The sequence below is a fragment of the Miscanthus floridulus genome, chromosome 5, assembly GCF_019320115.1.
Source record: "Miscanthus floridulus cultivar M001 chromosome 5, ASM1932011v1, whole genome shotgun sequence".
NCBI lineage: Eukaryota > Viridiplantae > Streptophyta > Magnoliopsida > Poales > Poaceae > Miscanthus > Miscanthus floridulus.
Genome location: NC_089584.1, coordinates 117,948,084 through 117,949,599, shown reverse-complemented (window position 1 = coordinate 117,949,599; position 1,516 = coordinate 117,948,084). Strand labels below are relative to the sequence as shown.

General features: G+C 49.8%; 1 protein-coding gene across 1 annotated transcript; it reads right to left on the bottom strand.

Moving 5' to 3' along the window:
• Positions 1 to 866: 866 nt before the first annotated feature.
• On the bottom strand, positions 867 to 1,220 carry LOC136455211 (uncharacterized). The gene has a single exon (XM_066455338.1). The coding sequence runs from the start codon at positions 1,218 to 1,220 to the stop codon at positions 867 to 869; it is 354 nt and encodes a 117-aa protein (XP_066311435.1).
• Between the last annotated feature and the right edge of the window lie 296 nt (positions 1,221 to 1,516).

Sequence of the window (1,516 nt, the reverse complement as noted above, 5' to 3'; positions counted from 1 at the left end):
AGGTGATTAGGTGTTCTTCCTCGACCCTATCGACGTCCTCTAACCGAACAGCTATGACATGCTCTTCATCATAGTTTTCCACCCTAAGTGCTCGGAATGCAATGTCCGCTGGTAGTATGGCTTCTGAGCCGTAGACCAAGAAGTATGGAGTCACACCCGGTGCTGCAACTAGCTTGAGTACGCAGTCCCCAGACTATAGCTGGAAGCTCCTTGAGCCATCTGCCCGGGTGCTTTTCTTCTTTCTGATATAGTCGCTTTTTGAGGGCATCAAGGATCATGCCGTTCGTCCCGTTCGACCTGGCCGTTGGCTCTTGGATGGGCAACGGAGACATATCTGACGGAGATGCAATGGTCTTCACAGAAGTCCCAGAAGTGATGGCCAGTAAATGTAGTTCCGAGGTCAGTGATGATGCTATTCGGGAGACCAAATCTGTGGATGATATCTTCGAAGAGCTCGACTGCTTTCTTTGCAGTAGCCGAGGCGAGCGGTTTATATTCAATCCACTTGGAGAACTTGTCGATGGCGACATATACGTAACAGAAACCACCTGATGCTGGTTTGAAAGGCCCGATCATGTCCAGTCCCCAGCATGCGAAGGGCCAAAAAGCTAGGATGGTTTGTAGCTCTTGCGCCGGCACGTGTATTTGCTTAGCGAAGAATTGGCATCCTTCACAATATCGGACGAGGTCTTCGGCATCAGTGACGGCTATGGGCCAATAGAAACAAGCTCAGAAAGCCTTACCGACTAGTGTTCTTGAGGCCGCATGGTTGCCGCAGGAACCAGAGTGAATTTCGAGAAGTAGCTTTACTCCCTCCTGTTGGGTGATGCATTTCTGCAGTATCCCTTTCTTGGCACTTTTTCTCATTAGTTGCCATCCACCAGCACGTAATGCTTGCTTCGATGAATTAGGCGTTCAGTTTCAGTCTTGTCAGTAGGTACCTCAGCACTGGTGAGGTACTTAATGAATTGCTCCCTCCAATCGGCGGTCGACGAAGATACTGTAAGTACCAGTTGCTCGGCGGGGGGAACTTTCTTATCTTCTTTGATGGATGGCACTAGGAGATCCTGAACGAAGACCCCCGGCGGGATCGCGGCGCGAGAAGAGCCCAACTTGGATAAGTGATCGGTGAGCTGATTTTGGTCGCGTACCACATGGTGGTATTCAATGTCGTAGAATTGTCCTTCAAGCTTCCTGATTTCAGCGCAATATGCGTCCATCTTCTCGCTGGAGCAAGACCAGTCTTTGTTAAGCTAGTTAATGACCAGTGCAGAATCTCCATACACCATGAGGCGTTTGACGCTGAGCCCAATGGCTACATGGAGTCTATGGAGACATGCTTCATATTCGGCGGTGTTGTTGGATGCCAGAAAGTGTATCCGGAGAACGTATCAGAGCTTATCCTTGGTCGGCGTAATGAATAGAATGCCCACTCCAGCACTGTTGATGTTAAGGGCGCCATCGAAGTACATCAACCAATGCTCGAGGCAAGTGGCAACGATAGGCTCTTGGATCT

What these genes read in the sequence shown, in the direction of transcription:
- LOC136455211 (XM_066455338.1), bottom strand. Translation starts at nt 1,220, where the DNA reads ATGGACGCATATTGCGCTGAAATCAGGAAGCTTGAAGGACAATTCTAC.